The sequence below is a fragment of the Trichoplax adhaerens genome, genomic scaffold (genome assembly GCF_000150275.1).
Source record: "Trichoplax adhaerens TRIADscaffold_2 genomic scaffold, whole genome shotgun sequence".
Lineage (NCBI taxonomy): Eukaryota > Metazoa > Placozoa > Uniplacotomia > Trichoplacea > Trichoplacidae > Trichoplax > Trichoplax adhaerens.
Genome location: NW_002060944.1, coordinates 2,717,514 through 2,736,060, shown reverse-complemented (window position 1 = coordinate 2,736,060; position 18,547 = coordinate 2,717,514). Strand labels below are relative to the sequence as shown.

General features: G+C 33.1%; 4 protein-coding genes across 4 annotated transcripts; 3 read left to right on the top strand and 1 right to left on the bottom strand.

The window, feature by feature from the left end:
- Positions 1 to 1,448: 1,448 nt before the first annotated feature.
- TRIADDRAFT_53177 (uncharacterized protein) lies at positions 1,449 to 3,559 on the top strand (the record flags this gene model as incomplete). The annotated part of the gene is made up of 2 exons (XM_002109824.1): positions 1,449 to 1,722; positions 1,947 to 3,559. 2 exons carry the CDS (start codon positions 1,449 to 1,451, stop codon positions 3,557 to 3,559), a joined length of 1,887 nt encoding a protein of 628 aa, XP_002109860.1.
- A 3,556-nt stretch (positions 3,560 to 7,115) lies between these two features.
- On the top strand, positions 7,116 to 8,564 carry TRIADDRAFT_53176 (uncharacterized protein; the record flags this gene model as incomplete). Its single annotated transcript, XM_002109823.1, has 5 exons — positions 7,116 to 7,175; positions 7,285 to 7,368; positions 7,581 to 7,753; positions 7,887 to 8,000; positions 8,291 to 8,564. The coding sequence occupies 5 exons, from the start codon at positions 7,116 to 7,118 to the stop codon at positions 8,562 to 8,564; spliced, it is 705 nt and encodes a 234-aa protein (XP_002109859.1).
- Positions 8,565 to 12,736: 4,172 nt separating this feature from the next.
- TRIADDRAFT_20604 (uncharacterized protein) lies at positions 12,737 to 14,548 on the bottom strand (the record flags this gene model as incomplete). The annotated part of the gene is made up of 7 exons (XM_002109257.1): positions 12,737 to 12,914; positions 13,004 to 13,105; positions 13,182 to 13,276; positions 13,381 to 13,407; positions 13,503 to 13,605; positions 13,778 to 13,874; positions 14,356 to 14,548. 7 exons carry the CDS (start codon positions 14,546 to 14,548, stop codon positions 12,737 to 12,739), a joined length of 795 nt encoding a protein of 264 aa, XP_002109293.1.
- A 1,011-nt stretch (positions 14,549 to 15,559) lies between these two features.
- Positions 15,560 to 17,834, top strand: TRIADDRAFT_20912 (uncharacterized protein; the record flags this gene model as incomplete). The annotated part of the gene is made up of 8 exons (XM_002109822.1): positions 15,560 to 15,754; positions 16,226 to 16,393; positions 16,477 to 16,695; positions 16,786 to 16,872; positions 17,046 to 17,151; positions 17,281 to 17,384; positions 17,491 to 17,616; positions 17,730 to 17,834. The coding sequence occupies 8 exons, from the start codon at positions 15,560 to 15,562 to the stop codon at positions 17,832 to 17,834; spliced, it is 1,110 nt and encodes a 369-aa protein (XP_002109858.1).
- Positions 17,835 to 18,547: the final 713 nt, after the last annotated feature.

The following is an 18,547-nucleotide window of genomic DNA, read 5'->3' as shown; positions in this document are numbered from 1 at the left end:
TACTTAATGGTAAATTATACTGAAAATATCTTATAAGCTTTGTCTACCAGCAGTGAACATTTTGGTGAAAGAATTAAGTTATTATCGTGAATCATCAAAATTTAAACGAATATGGACTACGATTACGACACTATTCAACAAGAGCCGTCTGATATAATTTTGACCGTAAGCAAAAAAAATTCTGAATAATTGCAATCAGTGTTTCTAGTAACAGTAGAAAATAAAACTTTTATCTTAATAGAAGTCTTAATGTATTAACGCGGAAACATCATTGATTAACAATTCTTTGTACAGTATTCAAGTAAATGTGCAACGCTACTACCAGTTAAATGACTCACGAGTACATTAGTGATCTCACTAATTAGGTCAGATTTGATAACTAATTACAAAATTTATCAATTTCTGCAATGGATCTTCAGAAATAATTAGTATTCGATTCTTACACTTACCTTTGTAATCAGCTTTCATGATATCATATACCTTCATAGTACTAAAAATTATCATTTTACTCGATCATGAAGAACCGTTCCATACCATGTTTCTGAGTCGAACAAAAATACGTATTTACCAGGAATCAAAGCTTTTATTTTTATATTAGAAAATTTAAAATAAAGTAATTTGTTCTTATGTAATTCATAAACGATTTTACTTGTAGCTACTGTAACAGTTATTGAGCATTTTTCAATTTTCTTCATGAAAATCAGCGTGACGGATCTTGTACGTGGAACATACACCCGGCAGTGATTCAAATATTTCACATGCCTTCATACCTCAAATAGTGTTGAGATTTTTATTACGACTGACAATTCGATATGACTCTAAAAGAATTTTTATCCAAGTCAAACTCAAATCGTTTCATATTTAGAAATTCTGCGTACGGAAATTTTAGAGAATTTATCCTTAGTAAACGTTAACTGTCAGACATTTTATTTAAGCTGGCTATTATTATATAATTACATCGATATTGCCAAAGTAAAGGTCTAAAGTTCAATGAAAGATATAATAGAAATGATCCTTTTATTAAACGCACCTCAAAATTAAATTCTAAGCATGTAGATTTGAAATAATTACGTGTTGTAACCCAGATTTTGCATCGTGATATACTTATACACGTATATGTTACAAGCCATGTGCACAATCGAGCATGGCTCACGATGCCACGTAATAATATATACCGAAAATAATTACCTTATCTTTCAGCCGAAATATTGATTCTTTTAACCGCAATACTATAGAACACTATTCTAGTAATTGAAATCGCGTGTGAAGAAAACATGATTTTCTTCACAACTTTCCACCACAATTTTTTAACCCACTTCTGATTCATCTTGTAGGGCTATCTCCTGAAATTAAAAATAATCGCAGTTGATAACGTAAGTGATAGAAGCGTTAGTTCATGGTTTGCATCGAAATGGAGACGCCGTTTTGTAATATTACGCCGTTCTAGAATGAGTAAAATTGGTATAATTGACTACTACGAAAATGAGAACGCTTGGAATAATAGTAAACCAAAGAAAGGCTCAATGATTCTATTTCCAAACTTTCGTGTTGTCCGCTGCAGCCAACACAATAGTTTTAGTAAGACAAACTACGACAGGGAATATGTCTTGGAGGTCATTGCACAAAAGAAAATATTACGCATAGCCGCTGAAAACAGGACTATACAGGATTCTTGGATCCAAAAAATTCAGCGGATGGCTACTCTGAAACCATCAACTGAAGGTAAATTTATAAACTTTATAAAACCAAGTATTGTAGTGTCGCCAATTTGTACAAATAGTGAAATTTCATAAAACTATTTTGAAAGACATCGATTTGCAAGTTAAATTTGTGAGATCTGTAATATTTTTTAATTACTCTTTTTTTTGTCTCGGTATCGTAACGCTGAACGCCAACTCAACTATTAACTCGAATTTCATTTCTGAAATATGATAATCCTCCAATAGGTAATTTGTACCCTATTCAGACTACCGATTCTAAATCCATGCAGCAGCTGGGAATCGCTGCAATCAATAAATGCTTTTTATGGTTATGCACCAGTGGTATTATTTTAGCGGAAAAAGATTCTCAATCGATTATAGCTATGTGGTCATACCGCTGCATTCGAAGCTTCAACTGTACAGGGAGCAATCGATTTACCTTCGAATCAGGTCGAAGATCATTGCTAGGCCAAGGCGAATATCATTTTTACACGAAAGGCCAAGACAACGTTGAAATTAATCGACTCATCAGTTGTAGTATCACCTATAAATTTAAGTCAGCAGATGAAGGGACAAGGGACTCTATTCAACGAAAGATGACATCTGTATATGAAGACTACGATAAAATGGATACCTTCATCGAATATTCCGTTGGCTTTAACAGTCTCAATTTAGGTGGCATTGCATCATCTGAAATAGCAACACCAACTAAATCGCCAGCTAAGGATCATACAACTAGTCAACCAATTGCTACACCAAAAATTGCTATAGATCGTGGCACTGCCAGTGCCAGTGGGTCATTCAAGTTCAACGAATGGGCAAATATCAAAAATATGAGATTAAATAATTCAGCGTGTCAAAGCTGTTCAGGTAAGAAGAAGAATAGTAATATAAGCACTTGCGTCAATTTATATCCTAACTATCAATCTCGGTCTCTACTAGATCGTAATCCTGTATATGGATTAGACAACAACGCCAATCAAAAGCAACAGTTGTCACATAGTTATAGCGGCAAACGAGTGTCAAGTGATAGCAATTCCGGTGTATTAACTGTTCGCTATAGCCAAGATATGGAAGAAACAGTCAAAACAAAACCTAACCCATCAGATAGCGAATACGCAACATTTTGTAAAGATTCATGCAGTGATATGACCTATGCCGTTTTGGAAGGAGCACAAATTGCCAATGCTCAGGAGTACACAATCATGGGAACTCAAATAGAGCCACGTCATGATGTAACGGATGATTACGATAGTGGATCAGCAGCCAATTCAGAAGATTTCGAACAAACTGCGGTATCCATGTCGAAATATGTAGATGGCAATACATGGAGTAATACTGCTGATACAATGTATGATAATTTAAGTGAAATTTCCACGCCAAAGCAGCAGCGAATTAGCCGTGATGGAGAAAATGGCATCGTTGAAATTTCGCCTGATAAACTGGAAAGTGCAAAGAAGATACACTCTACAACTACCATATCAACGCAACAAGATAGCTATGGTAACAAGAATAGCCATAATGTTGACACTTTATCTGGCCAGCTAGAAAACACAAGTATTTCACATGAGGCTTCGACTAGAGTGCGACAGGAATTAACGGTGTTAAGGAATGATGAATACAGTTTCGATGCAATATATGACAGTTTTGATAATGCTGACTTTACAGGTGAATATGAAATACCGGTATCTAATAACGATACTGAGGCAATGTATGACAATTTTAATGGTAATAACTTTGAGGATAAAAGTGAGTCACCAGCATCGAATGACGACGACGATATTGAAGCTATGTATGATAACTTTAACGGTAATAACTTTGAGGACGAATATGTTAATATATCCTTCAAACAGTTATAGTACATTATACTTTTATTACAATTCTCGCATTCAAAATAACATACAAGATCGAAATAAAAGTGAGCTGCTGGCATTCCAATTAACAAAAGTTAAATTCGTACTATATAGATGTTTTTGAACATTTTTAGATGTGGCTGCTTTAAAATTTGCAATCAATCGCTATAGAGGTTAAATTATAATTATGAGCATACTGCGATTTGTTTACATTTAACCTACCTTTACAGTTACTATGAACAGATAAGTATGAAGGCAAACTCTTCCTATATATTCAATCCATGCCTTATGATGTGCTTACATATCTGACTTGGATCATAACATACGCATATTTATTGTAGTTAAATATAGAGTAAAGTTATAGCATTAATGGTTTATGTAATTTATTTTAATATCGCTATCTTTCTTTGTGCTTTAAATTTGTATTCTAGGCTCCAAATATTCGATAATTTTTTGTATAGCCCTGATTTCTATCTGATTAATTTGTTTGCGTTGCGTATCTATCAGTTAGATATAACGGAAATAAGCGTTATCGTAGCTTCAATCGTCAACTATTGTTATACGTGCGTTGATAATTTCTACGGATTTGAATTACTATGTATTAGTTATTTACTGATATAATTCATTAAATCAGACAGTTAAGGGGATGCGGAGTTTATGTACATTATGATACTCCGGAACCGATAATTATAATATAATAGCTAGCCGAGTCTAGTAATTTATCAAAAAAGAAGCACTACAGCGCTGTTGTACTGTATACAGCATGTGTATGTTGTACACGTACACAGTACTGCATATGGCACTATAGAAAACTCTCTGCATAATTATAGTAAAAATAATTTCATATGCAATCGAATAAAATTCGATGATTAAGAATTAAAGATACCAATAGAATACTTCTACCTGCAAGATTATTTTCTATTTCTGACGGTAATTTCCGCCATACTTACTTAAACGTACAAACTAATGCTATAGTAAAGTAAATAGCCAATATCTTGATTCCCATAGTAGCATTTATTTCATTTTATTAGAAAGACTTGTAGAAATTATTACTTTCAAGAGATGCAGGAGTATCAAGTCTATGGCCATCCCTGAAGCTGTAAACTAATAATTATTAATGTGTAATCACGTTCTCAATAGAAGAAATGTCCAAAGGTCATTATTAGCGACAGTTGGCATAATGGAATTAAAACCAATTTACTAATTAGGGCAAAGTCTGTAAATATTTTATGCAAATCCGATTCCATAGAAACTCTGTAGAATTACTATGAACGTAAAGCAATGTATTGAAACCGTCATAAACGACAGCAGAGTGTTACATACGATCAAATTTCTGTATCGACTGATCGGTACGTGCAGAATTAATATTTGATTAGTTTTAGTCATCTGTATTAAGTTTGCTGTAAAGAAAATATCTAGAAAGATTAACGCGATGGAGTCAGAATTTTTCTATTGGCTTGAACACATACTTAATGAATTCTTGCAATCGTCGTTCTTGAATAAATTCATCTCTGTAATTGCCATCCTATTAATTTACGTAATTTTATCCTGGCTAATTAGACATTATACATCACCTTTAAAGAAGGTACGTTAAATGAAGTTTCAAGACTAGAGAAAGAGTTATAATTTGGTTTGTAATTTTTACTTACTGATAATTACAGTAAGAATTGACATCTCTAGTTCATTGCATCGTTTAAAAAATTATAATGTAATTGTTTTACTATCTTTACTATACACTTACATATTAGCAAATAGCATTAATATAAGACATTCATGATAGAATTGATGCGATTTATATCGGTTTATAATTGAAACAAGAACAGATTCCTGGTCCTCCATATTCACTGCTCTATGGAAATTTAAGAGAGTTAAGTAATGAAGAATACTTATCAAGTTATTTCAGGTGATGTTATAATAACTACTGTCATGAAAAAGTAACAATTTATCAGTTACAATTAACTACTTCCGAAATCGTAGATCTCATTGGCATTACATTAGATGAACTATAAGCTCGTGTTGCAATTAATTTAATTACTTGTTCTAGCTATCTTTGCAGCATAATGTGTTGCAATTTCATAGGACCTTTTAATAATACTATGCCAATAAAGTTTAATTAAGCATTTCTTATAGGTGGATAAATAAGTATGGCCTTACCATTCGTATGCACTTTTGGCTTGGATCACCAGTAATTTTAACAGCTGATCCTAAAGTTTTCAAGCACGTTTTGATCGATTATGAATCTAGATACAAGAAACCCGATAACTATTTTGGGTATAATAATCATTTTACATTAATAAAGTCTTTCCATTAATTGCTTCATTAGATAAATACTGTAAAATTTTAGTTATCGTTTTTATGTTTACATTTTTTACAATAGTTTGTCTTAATTTTACATAATCATGATAAAAGGCCTACTCAGAGATTACTAGGAAACGGACTGTTGACTTGTTCAAAAAGTGACCATGTGTGGCAAAGAAAAATGCTTAATCCAGTATTTAAGCTATCAAATATCAAAGGTTCACCTAAATTAGGGCCAATACAGCGATGTATCCTGTACAGCGTTCAGTATTATTAAAATTAATAGTGTTAATTAGTTCTAACTTGTAAAGACATCACACCTTACATTCGAAACTCTTCCGCGTGTTAATTCCTAAAATTTCTAAATTTTTTAATTTTAAAATTGTTTACGAACCGGATACTTATAACGGTCAGAACTTGTAGTAACAATCGAGGAAGTTGGATATAAAATTAAAGATTTATGGGCAAAAGAAATCAGTTCCAGCAGTAATCAAACAGCAGTGGTATCGATTAACAGCTATTTTGGAGCAGCGGTATGTTAATCTTTACTTTTTATAAGACGTTTTATTCAGGGGCTTCGAAACATTATAGGTCTAGTTTCTAGTATTTATTATTAAGATAACCAATCTAAATATTCACAAACGTAAACTAGTCATTTTTATTTTGCTTCTATTCTAACGCTCCGACTCTTTTAAAAGTATTTTCTAAATCTTATATTCATTTAATTCAATAGACATCAGATATAATCGGAAAATTTGTATTAAATCGTGATTTTGGGTCGCTCAGTAACTCTAATCGGTCTACATTATCAGAAAACATTAGTTTTGTATTATCAAACAACTATATTAGGTAAGAATAATGTATAAATGGTGGAACTGTTACAAATTGTTATCCCTGCCTTTGTAGGTATGTTAGAATAGCAGAATTTCAATTCGCAAGTTGATAACTGTATACGTATAAATGAAAAGCATAATGCTTCGTTGCACTATCGACTATATATAATGGGCAATAAATTGATGGGAGTCTATAAAGTTGTTGTAAAGGGTATTCTGTGTCATCACTATATAGTCTTTTGAGAAGCTTACCATTCTTCAATCAAATACCTTTTCGAAATGTTAAGCAATTTCAGAATGCGGATAAAGAACTTAATAAGATGCTAGATGACTCACTAACTAGAAAAAGACACAAACAACCATCATATAACAGCTCAGGTATTAGATATGGTAACCAAAGTTAGATTACATGTTTGACATCAATAGTTGACATGAGTCACATCAATAGTTTAGATTACGAAATTTTTAGTGCAGTACGCTTATGGGAAGAGGTAAATGTAAAGGATAGGAAATACTCTACTTAAATTTTTGTATTTTACTCAGCTTTTGATCATCTCCCTTATTGTTGTTTCATTTTATTTGATTATTCAACTTGTACAGTCTATCGTGCGAAAATTAACAATAGTAAAATTGAAATTTTTAGAAAATGGTAAAGTTCTGGATCTTTTGGATTTACTCTTAAAGGTTCGAGATCTGCGGACAAATAGTAAACTATCCAATGATGAACTACGTGATCAGCTAATGACGTTTATTATTGCCGGAAAAGATGTAGGCATAATTTACAAAGTAGCCATGCACAGTAGTAATGCTAACTCACATCAAATATATATGAATACAGATTTTCGTATTAAATTTAGACCATAACGTTATCCAATATTTCCAATCAATCAATATAGACGGTCGGATCGTGCTTCATCTGGACAATGTTCTGCTTAGCTAAATATCAACTTATTCAAGATCGATTACGCAAAGAAGTTAAAGAAAAAATCAATTCAACCCCAAAGTCAAACACCTGGGAAGCTATTTCATCAATGAAGTTTCTAGATTGTGTCATTAAAGAATCATTACGGTATTAATTAACGATGCAAAGCTTGAGTTGTAAAGTAAAACCTATGTGTAAAAGTCTAATTACTAGTTGAGTTATGACGATATTATCTTGTGTGATAAGTAGACGAAATCATTTCTTGTTACTTATGGAATAGATTATATCCTCCTGCACCCGCTGTAGAAAGAGAGTCTATAGTGGATGATGTTATTGGAGATTATTATATCCCGAAAGGAACTAAACTGTTTCTATGTCTAGCCGTCACACACAGGTTAGTCATGCCTAGTTTAAGGCAAAATAGGCTATGGTTACATAAATATAATTGTTGAGTCGTGTAACAATATTATGTAATACGGCATATGTTTATTTATCATTTGAAAGTAGTACATTACGATAACGGGCATGATATCGTTGTAAATGTGCTTTTGGAACAATATTACAACCATTTTCTGACACTGTATTGCCATTTATCAGCATGATCCAGAATCATGACACTTTGAATGCTAGTAGCAAGGTAGCACTATTAAGTAGTAGTGAGTATTAAAACTACCTCCTTATTAGGCTTGAAAAATTCTGGAAAGATCCATTAACATTTAATCCAGACCGATTTATGGAAGAAAAAAATTATGATAATTTCACCTTTTCGCCATTTGGACTAGGCAGTAGCAGTTGCATTGGGAAAAAGCTAGCTCTGATAGAAGTTAAAGTAATATTTACTATACTTGTTTCAGCTTTTCGATTTGAAATATTGCCCGAAAGTGAAGATGTTAAGCTGGCAAGATATACAGTATTGCAGCCAGATCGAGATATTTTTGTTAAGATTTCGCCTATATAAAATAGATAGATACCGATATCTTAAAATAATATCACATTTGTAAAGGCCTTGTTTTAAATGATTACTTAATTTAAGTACATGACCGGATAGCATACGTAGGCAATCTACTATTAATACAGTAAGATAATTTATTGCTGCGTACCAGAATCGGAATTTAAAAAGTTACAAACAATTTCTTATTTAAATAAAGATAATTTCAAAGATTTAAACGAATTCTAGATTGTGGTACAATAATAAATTAAAATTGCTAGCTATCCATAGCTTACTCTATATATGAATTATACCACAGGGGGGTGAATAAAATTGATACATCATCCCAAACTGATGCTTATATTTTAAAATTTGAAGATTATTTTATAATCACTCAGAAATTAATGGCCATATTTGAGGCCGCTAGATTTTTCATTTTGTACAACTAACAAAATGATTAATCTAAATTATATTTTAGTATTTATATTATATCCAAGTATTAAAATAAACATGCATTATCATGCTTTTCAACCCCGATTAAATAATTATAATCACAGGACAGTGAATATTTATCACTTCATAATACCGACCTCAGACTCGACTCAAGTTTTTGTTATCTAAATTTCAAATATATATTTATAACTTGTTGCTTCATGAAATCTTCAATAATGTAATTTGCACTTTAACGCATTTGTTCTTAACAGCAGTAAACCCTTAGTTACTGAGATGGAGCGATTGATAGATTGATGCACTTACGTTTAAGTTATTAATAATAATAACGATATTGGACAAAATAGGGAATTGAATAGACTAAAACAAAGAAAATTAATACTGTAACGGATATCCATTATCCACCAGGATAGGGTATTAATAGCTTTTACTCACATAAAATCTTTTCATGCAAGTAATTCAAGTAATTCATAGATTATTAGTTAAAATTGATATTAGTGATAAAACGTATCCCTGGTACTGAAAAAGTTACTGTTTTGATGGCTAAGTTTTAATGTTTCAAGATCAGTTGCTAGTATAGTTTTCTAAGTTTTTTATTGATTACTATTGAGATTATTAAAGAGTTTTGATGAATTTCAACGTTTGTTTTGAGAGCTTCACAATTTTCTAAGAGAACCTGAAGGTATTTGTTATCTGAATCTTGCGAAAAATGTTGCTTAGCTTGCTTTTATTCAGTCCTTAGATTATTATCAGTTTTTATTTTTAGTAGATCTACAGTCGTTGGATGCTAACTGATCACTAATCCTTGGATTTGCATATTTCCCCTAGAACCTTAATAGTTATTCTTAATGGCAAAACTAATTCGATTTTATAATGCAGTGGTACATCCCTATTTTATCAGTTTTAAATAAAAAGAGAATATTGCAACAGTAAAGCTATAGTGAGCTAATTTCAACTAGATTTAAAATTGTTTGTCTACAGTTGCCAGAGACTGCTAAAGAAAAATTCCTCCTCCTCTTACTTTTTGTAAGAATTTTTGGAAATTTTTACGGAAAGGGGAAGTGAGAGGAGGAGCCATTAGGGGATTTTTGTTGCATCCGTAAAGAACAGTGTAGATATGACGGAAAACTTCTGCTAAGCAAATACCGTTGTTTTTGCATCACTTAATTTAGCGGCGTACTATCATTAATACTTAAAGATAGATGGGGCTATGTATTTAAAAATACGTAAAGGTTGAATGAGTGCAAAAGCTATTTAATGAAAAGGTACTCGCGATGAAATTATATTACTGTAGCTTTTTATAGTTAACATTAACGGTATAGTGAAAGGTTCTAGAATTAATTTATTTCTAACCGAATACTACAACTGACTCACGAGTAAACATATTATACTCTCAGTTTAAAACCGGTTATGAACAGAAATAGTAACTGTAGTCGAAGAACTACAGCCGATAAAGCTGTTGTAAATAGTGGCACAGTGACAAAGTAAACCTGGAAATGGGTTGGCGGATTCGTGGCTGGTACTCCAAATTCCATTTTATGTGTAGCTGCAAGTAAACTTAGTAAACTCATGATTGCAAATTAGCAATGTTATCACCCTTAGCACTACTAAAAGCTGCTTTTCTTTGTTCAGAAACGTAGAACCAACATTAAAGTGGAAGCATAGCTATAGCTAGTTAAAGTTATTAGGATGCTCGTTTAACTAGGTCCATGACATTACTGGTATTGCCCTGTGTTACATATAAAATATTACACGTATAGCTGAGCTCTACATTACTACTTTTTCTTATAGTACAGTAGTGTAGAGTAGTGAAGTAACATTTATGGATTGAAGTTGTAGTGAGAAAACCCTAAGGCTTAAACTTGTAGTTGACTGTAGTAAACGCTGAAACATTAACATGTCAGTATTGACATTTCTGCCATAAAAGTAAGCAGTTCGCTCCATATTTAAGCAGTAAGTTGCTGTTATGGGGTACGGAAAGAAAAAAACAGCAGTATACTAGTAGGTAAAAGCTGCAGTTTATCGTTAGTTACGTCATGCATCACTACGAAATAACTAGGGATTAATCGGTTAATTAATAAACAATAGCAGCAACAGTTGTAGCAAAGGCGTAGGAAAAAGCTATAATTTCAGCGATGTTAAGGTAAGTTAGAGTTAAGCGGTACAGTAATAGAAAGAACAGCAGTAGCAGGCATAGATGAGAATGCGTAGGACGATGATTTACTATCTCATTCGCTATCCTGTATCTTGTCGACTGGCAAGGCCTAAAAATGCAATCCATTGTCCTGCCCTAGATCGAGTGTCGGAGCGGGCATCATGGGGGCATAGGATCAAGGGGCCTTGCAGTATTCTGCTATGCTTTTAGATTAGATAAAAGGCATAGGCCATTTCCACGGTACTAATAGGAATTGCATGAGGTAGTTTCTGTTACGAATTTAAGTTGATCGTCTGGTTTTTGACTATTTACGAATATAACAGAACAGTTTATACGTGAATCGACTTCATTCTTGGCTGTAGTTTGCGAAAAGAAATATTTAGGATAGTCATAGAGCCTACTGTCAACTATGCTTACCAGCAGAACTGGTTGCGCCGGATCAGGTATATACAGTATTAAAAACTGTGGTTGCTTACTTATAATTACTTCAGTAAAAAATGGTGCACAACAACAGAAGCTCTATTGCTGTACGCGTACACAACTTTGAAAGGTAAAGCCATTACTTTGAAATGACGTAACCTATTTTAAAGACTTAATAAAGTAAAATTGACTTCTAAGTTTCTACAAATCAAGCACAATAATACTGTCATAACTTGTAGCACAGCACTGTAATTCATCTTTCTCATCTTCCTGAGCATACAATTGGAATTAAGAAAAAGTACGATATTTTGGGCAATTTATATTAAGTTAAATATAGTAAAATTATGTGGTTAGAATCCGTTAGATAATAAAATTCTCTATACTCGTACTGCAATAACTTGCGCCATGAACGTAATAGATCGCATTAGTAACAGTCCCTACGTTATGGTGCTAAATTGTACTGAAGATCATATATCAGCCATTACGTTTAAACATTCCACTCTGTAGTAACAACGAAGGAATAACAGCTGCTGTTAATAGCTCGCTCAACACAGATTTTAAAAAAATTGACATATTCTTCTCTCATTCATTTTATCATAAGTTTAACATTTATTTAATAGCAGTAACAATTAAAGCAGCTGTATCGTAGTGAATGAGAAACAAATGCTTTTATCACTTCTGGATTACCATAAAAATGTACAATAGAGAAATGGATATCTGTAGCAATGGTATCTATAATAAAATCCGTAATCAGATTCAATTACAACTTTCCTAAAATCACATTTTTACGAAAAAGACCACTGTAAACAATATAATATTATCCTTATTCTGTAAATCTAATGTGATGCAAAAATGAGCATTTCATTCAGACTTGAATTTCAGATAAATCAGTTACTTGACAATTCAGTGCTGCAGTTGTCCGAAGCGGCAATAACATTAGATGTTGTATTATGCGTGTTAACAATATCGTAATATCAATCTTCCATGATGTTTCTTTACTATCGATAGGCGTTCATCTTACGATTGGGTACGGTACAAATCACAGCATATTTTAATATCAATGCAGTAGACATACATGTTCTTTCTTCATATTACAACATGCACGCTCGTACACTTACGGAGTTGTATACTGATCATAGCGAAGCAATACAGGTTATCATTCTCGTATGGTCAATACTTAAATGTATTTTCCTTCAAAAGGTACATTTGGCGGTATAGTAATATTTAATTCCTGTCGTAGCGTTTCTATTGGCCGATCAAACTGTTTCTCAAAGTAGACATTCATAACTGACTTTGCCTTCCTAGCAGTATTGACCACCCATGGTATATAGTACCTCGTTAATATGAAATTATCCCTGTAATTAGCAGCATAAGTAAAATCAGTTGCAGAAGGATTATATGATGCGTGTATTTTCTAAATAAAGGATATCGCTACTTTTAATACCCAAGTGAAAGTTTCAGAGGTCCAAAGAAAGACCCCAGCATGCACATAGGCAAGCCAGTTTGAATCATTTCAAACCATTTCACTATAATTTCATTCGGCACACTAATAATGTTAAATATAACACAATTGTAAGAAATGTGTGGTCAACATTAGCAAAAGCTACGGTACCATTTTCTACCTAATCGATAGTCCAAGTAAAGTATGAACGAAGTCATGGATTTCTCGATATCGGGTCATCACGTAAGCGAGTTCTTCGTCATCTACAAAACGAACCTAAAATGAATGTAGAAAATTGACATTACCAGAACTGTAGATAGTGCATCTGATTCATATAACAATGTTACGTGGATTATGCAGTGAAATATTTGAAAGCATACAGGCATTCTGCTATCGGGCGTGATTTCCTGTATATCATTAAAAAGAATGAAATTTATCGGAAACCATGTAGCGAATTTAAGACGCTCATTTTAAACGTGTAAAAATTTAATTTATATATTACATTAGTATCAAGAAATTGCACATATGCTTTTCCGAACGAATCTTCCGGAAAATTTCTTAGCTTGTCAAGGTTTACAACAGAGGAATGGATTCTAGGCCTCTCCCTGAAAAGAAAATTGATCTAATTGAATATTCCGATAATACATAGCATACATCACATTTTACAGATCAGATAAAAATCTCTTATGCGATAGGTATCCTTCGGTTGAATATTTATCGTTAATAGTAACATGTATATCTGCTACAAGTTAATATTGCTATCGATCAATGTAGAACCTAAGAATTTGGCGGCCAGAAGGATCCGCATTCATTTTTGATCTTAGTCTTTCCAGGGCAAACTGTCCAGTCGCTTCGCCGAGATCAGCAACCATAACTGCGGGAAAGAGTTATATCAGTATAGCTATGATAGCTTGATTATGCAGTATATTGAAGGCAAATTGCGTTTTGTAAATGATAGATTGATTGAGTTATGTACGCGGAAATGTTATAGGATGATAATCAACGCTCGTTTTACAATCTCATTAAGTGCGTGCAAGTATTAAAGTTATTAGTAAGTATTGCAAATTGTTTGAATACGTTGGTTACGTAATCTTTCTTTTCTGAGACGCAATAATTAATTAATAATTTACGTCATATTCTTTCGCATGTATTAATACAGTAGACAGTACTGTATACTCAATGTACAGCAAAGTCAAACTGAATGAGTAGTCTATTTGGTAAGTTTGTAACAGTTTACTGTTTAAAATATCAATTTCGATGTAATGTACAGTAGTTTTATATGATCGTAAAAGTAATTTCTAACTGCTAGTTAAAATCATGAAGCAGTTTCTATAGTACTCCTAATCAACATTTACCATGCCTTCTTGGGTCATTTAATGCTGCAAAGGCTGAACCAAAGGCTAGCGCTGCACGTTGAAAATTAGTAGTTGGAATATGTTGATTGTAGAGTACTTTTCGTGTGTCCGTCTCCTGATTTATGGAGCTTTCCGCATCATCCTGGTGGCTCTCGTGTTGGTAACCTAAACCACTAGCTACATTGGCAATCATTTATTATTAAATATTAGCAGGAAAATACTTTTGCCTCAGCAAATCATAGCCAGCCTTCAGCATCGGTGCAACACTGGCAAGCGAGATTTGGACTAGATCACTAGCTATCGTGGCTGTGTCTGCTTTTGCAATGCATATTTTATAACTGTATTGGTAGCAGCAAATGTTTAACTGAGTATTATTATAAGTGCAACAACATTGTATTATTATAAAAATGTATAGTGTCTTCACAGTAAGGCTTCTGACACAATTTCGATTTAAATTGATACTGTATTTTCATCAGGAAATCCACGTTTACCTCGCTTTGCAACTCAATCATTGCATACTATACTAGAGAAATTCATTGCATTGATTACTATCTAAGTAGTACAGTACTGTATATCTTACCATTGCATAATGGACGAATTGTGTCTCTTTTCCATAACGGTCGGAAAGCTAAACGACGCATTTGGGATATTAACAAAAATTAAGGCCTGAAAGTGGTAAATTCTCCACGATGGAATCGCCACTTCGCCAATTCAGCTTTAGTTTGCAGACTGGATTCGTAAATAAACCTGTGTAATAAATCCTGTTAAAATGACGCAACCGTAGTCCGTCTGTACTGGAGACTGTCACTTAGTGTTCAGTACCGCAGTAGCATCCAGCGGTCGGTCCATGGTCTTTGATGCAGGTTTACAAATAGTGAATTAACCAGAACTTCACCCACAGTACTGTACACTACTACTACTCACTATTACTACTCATGGCTGTTTAAAGAGCTGGGTACAGTAAATCGATTCGTTAATTATAATAACTATTTCGCTTCTTAGTTTAGACGACTGCAAGTATATAATCAACGCAAGAATCAATTTATACAGTAATCTATTATTTCCTACATTACATTAATTTATATATACTATATACTGTACTTGTATATTATATACTATATATTTCAATAACATACAGTATATTCAGTACTGTAATTCTAATTATACAGTATAAGCGTAATTAATACACGGATATTCAGCCAACATGGATAATTCAACGCCTTCGATTGCTAAAGAAGCTGTCTTAGTTACAAGCGAAGCAATGCCATCTGATGCGGAAGCAGTCAAAGGGTATGATTTTAACAATGGAATTAATCATCATTCGCTACTACAGTCCTTTCGTCAAACTGGCTTTCAAGCCACCAATTTTGGCCTTGCTATTCAAGAAGTCAATCGAATGGTAGGTATAATACTAAACTAGTAAACCTCAACTATTTGACGTCAATAACTGCTTCATGCTGACCATAAATAACAAACAGAATTTAATCGCTTCCTGTAAATGTGTACACAAACTTAATGCTATGGCTTTACAGTCTAGTATCATAGACAATTAGAAGATTTTCTTCTAGTAGTCCATGCTAGATGTGTAGTATCGAGCTTTTTACCAAATTCTATCGTAGCATAGACCGCTACAATCTAGAGGTTGATGCGTCGCAGCTGTTTTAAAGCAACTTAAAGAATAGCAAGCCGTTTAAAAGCATAATTTGCTACTGGACAGCTTACACTATTGTATTACCTATAATAATACATCAAAGTACCGTATATGTCTACATGATCCTATTTTAAACTGCTATACTAACTAACTAAAAATATACCCGTATATGGCTTATTAACACTCGTATGTTGATATACTTTTATTTATATTTCCTAGCTTGAACTGAAGGCAAAACCTGTTTCAGAAAAAGACAAAAATCAGCTTACTCTTGACGCAGCCGGTTCTCGTCCGCTGTCTAATTGTTCAATCTTTCTCGGTTATACTTCCAATTTGATTTCTTCTGGAGTCAGAGAATCGATCAGATACGTTGTCGAACATAATCTGGTAATTCTCGTTCGACACATACTGTACTGTGAATTTAGTATGTCCATATCTTTACCAAAATCTTGCATTGTTTTTGTTAATAGGTAGACTGCATTGTTACCACTGCCGGTGGTATCGAGGAAGATTTTATAAAGTGCTTAGCAGATACGTATATCGGAGACTTTAGGTTACCGGGACGTCAGCTACGAGACAAAGGAATCAACAGAATCGGCAATTTATTGGCTCCAAATGATAACTATTGCAAATTTGAAACATGGATCATGCCAATATTGGATCAACTTGTTGAGGAGCAAAACACTCATGTACGTATTGATAGCGATTGGCATTGAATGATTTGGCACTAGCACATCATATAATTTATGAATGGGTAACTTTTACTTCTTAATGCGTAGAATATCAATTGGACTCCTTCTAAAATTATAGCAAGATTAGGAAAAGAAATCAACAACTGTAATTCTGTTTATTACTGGGCCTATAAGGTAACGAAGCTAATTCTCTGTGGCATATTATTAACATCAAATATAGAGTTAGATAAAATCTGTAGTTTATCAGATATATGATGTTATTATTGTTATTGATCAATTCTTGCAAATAAAATTTGAGCTTATTGGGTTTATTGCTTAAGAATATATCAATAATTTGATTTATTCAGAATAATATTCCAGTATTTTCTCCAGCTCTAACGGACGGTTCGATTGGTGATATGATTTACTTTCATTCGTATCGAAATCCAGGTTTACGAATTGACATAGTAGAAGGTAATACAGTACTTTAATTAATCATCATTTAAATAGATCAACAATTCAGTAATGTATCCTTATATAAACTGACTAAAAGAAGATTGGTTAGTGGAGATCTGAAGGTAATATGAATGCCTTTCTGCATAGATATACGTAGAATGAATAGTCAGGCGGTATTTGCGCTAAATACGGGAATGCTGATACTTGGCGGTGGACTCGTAAAGCACCATATTTGTAACGCAAACTTAATGGTACTGTATTTGAACCGATACTTGCAAATATTACTTGATTATCACTTTCTTAGTATTACTGTTTATAGCAAGAACCATAATATCTTTGTTATTCAATCATAAATAGCGAAATGGAGCGGATTTCTCTGTTTTTGTGAACACCGCTAATGAATTTGACGGGAGCGATTCTGGAGCTCGACCAGATGAAGCAATTTCTTGGGGAAAGATTAAAAAGACCGCCAACCCGGTGAAGGTAATTGTTTATATATTCGACCGTTAATATTGAAGAATCGATAATTTAGATTTTTGACGATGGATATGAATTTGCTTTTACAACGAAATAATCCGTCATCGTTTTCTTGGTAGGTTTATGGGGAAGCTTCTATTCTATTTCCTCTGATGGTTGCAGAAACGTTTGCACCGGTTGTCGAAAAAATGAAGACTGCCGATCATGATAATAAACGCGTATAATTACAAGGTTCATTTCCTAAAGTTCAAGTACTTATGTTTTAAAACTGACTATTACATATCATGTCTTTTATATTTACCATTAAATTTTTATATAATGAAACGAGTTTTTCTGTACCACTTCATTTTTACGAAACATCGACGTGGTAAACGTATGCATGCATAGATATGCAGCACGTGTATATATACTCGTATATATATCATTCATGTATATCTTATAACAAGGCAAGTAAAGAATGCGTCTAACAGTTTTATTGCAGTAGCAATTTCTCGACATTTCTGTCATACAGTCCAGTGTACAGTAGTAATCTACGCTGTGCTGATCATGGCAATCGAGCATCAACGTAAGATGTAATACAGTCCGAATACGCGTATAGCACCTTTAATAAACGTATACTACGTTACGAGCAATTAATTACTCGGCATATCCAAAGCAAGTTAAATATTATTATTGCATTGTATATGAAAACAACAATATCATTCGTTTAAATGCTACACAGCAACGGGTATAATACAGTACTTCACAACTAATTTGTAACTTATCTAAACTTCTACATTTAAAAAAGAAATTGCTGCTTATGAATATATATGTATGCTAAAGGAATGCAAGGCACGTATAACATGCGAATATTTAGTACTGCATAATCAAAGTTTCAATTCACATGCGCTAGGGTATTGCCAATTAAAAAAGCAGTAACTTTATCTTTACTAAAATT